Source organism: Littorina saxatilis, linkage group LG9 (assembly GCF_037325665.1).
Source record: "Littorina saxatilis isolate snail1 linkage group LG9, US_GU_Lsax_2.0, whole genome shotgun sequence".
In the NCBI taxonomy this organism is placed as follows: Eukaryota; Metazoa; Mollusca; class Gastropoda; order Littorinimorpha; family Littorinidae; genus Littorina; species Littorina saxatilis.
In genome coordinates, this window is record NC_090253.1 from 6,826,617 (window position 1) to 6,831,616 (window position 5,000).

A 5,000-nucleotide genomic window follows, 5' to 3' on the forward strand; every position below is an offset into this window, starting at 1 on the left:
TAGTGCGTGTGTGTGTGTGTGTGTGTGCGGGTGTGTGTGTTTGTGTGTGTGTGTGTGTCTGTGTGTGTGTGTGTGTGTCTTTGTGTGTGTGTATGTATGTGTGTGTGTGTGTCTGTGTGTGTGTGTGTGTGTGTGTCTGTGTGTGTGTGTGTGTATGTGTGTATGTGTATGTGTATGTGTATGTGTATGTGTGTATGTGTGTTTAAGAGAAAGAAATAGAGACAGAGACAGAGACAGAAAGGCTGGGTGTTGGCCGTTTCGGCAAGAGGGCAACGTCATATATATATTGTCTTATTTATACATACGACAACTTAACTCTGTTGTAAACACATGTGTCCACTACACTGATTCATCTGACGAGCGCGACCATCCAGGATAGACCATCGCCATCGGTTCCCAACATGTTTCTTACCGAAGGATGCGATCTCCCACTAACGCTGGAATGCCGCAACAGCATCATTCTGATCATGTCTTGGCAGAAAGCATACATTGCAGTGGACTTTTATTTTGGGGATAGCGTCAACCTGACCACAAGTCATTTTGAAAAATTGCAGATGTTTTGGGTATGAATACCTGCCATTGATGCAGACTCGGAAATAATACCTCCTCATGCTTCCGCCGTTATCATGAATAGAGATTTAATTGAATAACTAGCAGCATGTGATGTATGAACTCAGCGCGTGGTTCTTGTTTAAAATTTGTTTGGAGAAAGTAAGTTTAGAACAAGAAGGTTCACCTATGTGGAACGTTACATAAGAACACGGCAGCACTTGCAGATTACGTATGATCAGTATGCGCCGAAGTTTCAAAAAGAAGAACAAAAGGATGACAACTAAATTTATTAGCTATTTTCGGATGCTCCATTTGAAGATGGTAACTGTCATTATTAAGTAGTTAGGAAATTCCCCTTTTCAATGAAAGAGTCTTCTACCAGAGTGATCATCATTACCACAATCATTGCAGCATCATTGTCAACATGGGAACATTTCCATTTGATGTAAACGGTCAAAGATCCATCCGCGCTGTCACATCCGTTCCAATCACCCTTCCGGTTCATCGTTGTTTGGGGAAATGGAAAGTACCTCAGTGTTACGCATACTCTACAATCAAGACAATTCCTCGTACTTCCTTATTTATTCGACATTCCGCGATGTTGCATGTCATTAGTGATAATGCGAGCTCGGATGACACTCATCATTATTTTACCAAAATAATGACAGGCCTTCTGCAATAGGAAATCGTCTTTCATCATGACTATCCGTGTATTTTTATTTTTTGTAACACTGTGTGGGCCACGTAGCAGGTTATGATGTATACTGGGACAAACCGTGCTATGACGCCGATACATTGGGTGTGCACGTTAAAGATCCCACGATTGACAAAAGGGTCTTTCCTGGCAAAATTGCTTAGGCACAGTTAATAATTGTCTACCTATACCCGTGTGACTTGGAATAATAGGCCGTGAAAGGTAACAAGAAATTCCTCCGATAGGAAAAACACCCCCGTCAAAGGGAAATAACCTTCTCAGTTGGTGGCAGTGAGAATGGTTATTTCCCTTTGACCAACGGGGGTGTCCGTCTATACCAGGCCTTGTATAATTTTAATCCACCAATAACTCCCTAACCGTGTGTTTGACTGGTCCCAATTTTTGTAAGGACCGTCTCATGAATGTATAGAACCTGTTCACCAAGTTTGGTGACGATCGGTCCGTTCATTCTTGAGATCTACTTGCGAACACAAACACATCGAGTGAAACCTATACACACCCCTATACCGGGGGTGTAAATATGCGCCGAAATGGCTGCAATCTACTGGCCGTATAAAATTTCATCTCACACGGCATCACTGCAGAGCGCCTAGAGCTGTACCCACGGAATATGCGCGATATAAGACTCATTGATTGATTGATTGATAGAGCCTGGAGGTGCTATGACGCCGATACACGTAGAGCCTGGAGGTGCTATGACGCCGATACACGTAGAGCCTGGAGGTGCTATGACGCCGATACACGTAGAGCCTGGAGGTGCTATGACGCCGATACACGTAGAGCCTGGAGGTGCTATGACGCCAATACACGTAGAGCCTGGAGGTGACCTTACAAGACCTTGCTCGCTGTCACTCTCATTTCAATATCTAAAAACTTGTGTTCACCTTGGCTGAGGCAGATTATTGGAACGTTTAATTATTGAAAGAAAACAACTTTAAATTTACAGTTCGTCGACCCACTCGTCTCTTTAAGAAGACAGAGGGACAAACACTTTTTGTTTTGACCATACCTCGTAATAGTTCACCACAATACTATCTGTTTTGACAATACCTCGTAATAGTTCACCACAATACTATCTGTTTTGATCATACCTCGTAATAGTTCACCACAATACTATCTGTTTTGACCATACCTCGTAATAGTTCACCACAATACTATCTGATGTGATCATACCTCGTCATAGTTCACCACAATGCTATCTGTTTTGATCATACCTCGTAATAGTTCACCACAATACTATCTGTTTTGACCATACCTCGTAATAGTTCACCACAATACTATCTGTTTTGACCATACCTCGTAATAGTTCACCACAATACTATCTGTTTTGACAATACCTCGTAATAGTTCACCACAATACTATCTGTTTTGATCATACCTCGTCATAGTTCACCACAATACTATCTGTTTTGACCATACCTCGTAATAGTTCACCACAATACTATCTGTTTTGACCATACCTCGTAATAGTTCACCACAATACTATCTGTTTTGATCATACCTCGTAATAGTTCACCACAATACTATCTGTTTTGACCATACCTCGTAATAGTTCACCACAATACTATCTGATGTGATCATACCTCGTCATAGTTCACCACAATGCTATCTGTTTTGATCATACCTCGTAATAGTTCACCACAATACTATCTGTTTTGATCATACCTCGTAATAGTTCACCACAACACTATCTGTTTTGACAATACCTCGTAATAGTTCACCACAATACTATCTGTTTTGAGGTTTGTTTTTGTGTAGCATGTGTGACTTTTAGTTATGGTACTAGTGCGCCACCATACTATCTTCTGTTCGCTTTGTGTAGCATGTGTGACTTTTAGTTATGGTACTAGTGTGCCACCATACTATCTTCTGTTCGCTTTGTGTAGCATGTGTGACTTTTAGTTATGGTACTGGTGCGCCACCATACTATCTTCTGTTCGCTTTGTGTAGCATGTGTGACTTTTAGTTTTGGTACTAGTGCGCCACCATACTATGTTCTGTTCGCTTTGTGTAGCATGTGGGACTTTTAGTTATGGTACTAGTGCGCCACCATACTATCTTCTGTTCGCTTTGTGTAGCATGTGTGACTTTTAGTTATGGTACTAGTGCGCCACCATACTATCTTCTGTTCGCTTTGTGTAGCATGTGTGACTTTTAGTTATGGTACTAGTGCGCCACCATACTATCTTCTGTTCGCTTTGTGTAGCATGTGTGACTTTTAGTTATGGTACTAGTGCGCCACCATACTATCTTCTGTTCGCTTGTCTTTCGTGTGGGAGGCAAGACCATCTTTGACAAGTTTAGTTTTGGTACCAGCGCGCCACAACATTATTTCCTTAAATACCTTCGCGACAGATTTTGTTTGTTTGTTTGCTTAACGCCCAGCCGACCACGAAGGGCCATATCAGGGCGGTGCTGCTTTGACATATAACGTGCGCCACACACAAGACAGAAGTCGCAGCACAGGCTTCATGTCTCACCCAGTCACATTATTCTGACACCGGACCAACCAGTCCTAGCACTAACCCCATAATGCCAGACGCCAGGCGGAGCAGCCACTAGATTGCCAATTTTAAAGTCTTAGGTATGACCCGGCCGGGGTTCGAACCCACGACCTCCCGATCACGGGGCGGACGCCTTACCACTAGGCCAACCGTGCCGGTCTTCGCGACAGATGTAGCCCTAGTTTCTTGTGTGTGAAATACGCCCGTTGTCTGAATTTATGTCTGTGATCTTCTACTGTAGCAACGCTTTGTCTTCAGGGCCGTGGCACACGAGAAAGTCACCTCCCGAACGGGAGCCAGCCGCGGTATTGGATTGGTTAAAATAGAGATTTGTTGTGATTTCAACGAATCAGACCCGGCGGTTTGTTCTCACCCGTTCAGTCGGGTGGCACCCACTTTCGCTTCGTGTGCCTCATGCTCAGCCCTGGAGACGGATGTTCGGCTTTAAAACCTTTTGTTCGTGTGGCAGGCAAGACCATCTTCGACCTGTTCCTGCGACACTGTAGCTGGGGCAGCAGTTCCCTGCAGTGCGTGGTGGAGGCCTACCTGCACGCGATCAGCGCGCGCTATCCACGCAGGCGTTACGTGGTGGGGGTGGATGCCACCCTCCTCTTCCATCCCCTCTCGTGTCTGCCGGACTGGGTGGGAGACTTCGTCTTCACCACCTGGCCTTTTTCACTGTTGCTCAAGTGAATTCTGTTTAGGCTTAACATTTTATCTAATTAAAAATGTAAAGTTATCCAAAAGTAAATGAATACATGTAACTTACTCACTAACGAATTGACAAACTAGCATTTAACCCTCTCAAGTGAAATTTATTTCAAACCCTCTCACGTCCAATTTGTTTCAAATGTGATTTTGTTAACCTTTCAAATGAAATGTGTTTAAACAAGCTCAAGTGAATTCTGTTTAAAACCTTATCAAGCCAAATTTGGTTTGACCCTTTCTCGAATAGACTGTTCTTAACCTTCTCGAGAGGACTTTCTTTGACACTTTCTCGAGGGATTTTTTGTTCAACCCTGTCAAGTGAAATTAGCTTCAAGCTCTGTCAAATCATGTGAAAGTGGTTTGAAACCCGGTGAAATAAAATTCATTTTAAACCTTCTCAAGTCAAATTTGTTTCAAACCTTCTCAAGTCAAATTTGTTTTAAACCTTCTCAAGTGAAATTTGTTTTGAAACCGGTCAATCAAAATTTGTTCTCGAGTGAAGTTTGTTTTAAAATTTGTCA

The 5,000-nt window shown here is 42.9% G+C and overlaps 1 protein-coding gene across 1 annotated transcript in view; it reads left to right on the plus strand.

Annotated features, from left to right (window-relative positions):
- Positions 1 to 5,000, plus strand: part of LOC138977027 (17-beta-hydroxysteroid dehydrogenase type 6-like) — a 27,057-nt gene that overhangs the window by 21,878 nt on the left and 179 nt on the right. The window contains exon 6 of the mRNA XM_070349917.1: positions 4,112 to 5,000. This exon is cut by the window's right edge and continues 179 nt beyond it. Coding sequence (XP_070206018.1) covers positions 4,112 to 4,464 — 353 coding nt within the window. The 3' untranslated portion in view covers positions 4,465 to 5,000. The remainder of the gene's footprint in view (positions 1 to 4,111) is intronic.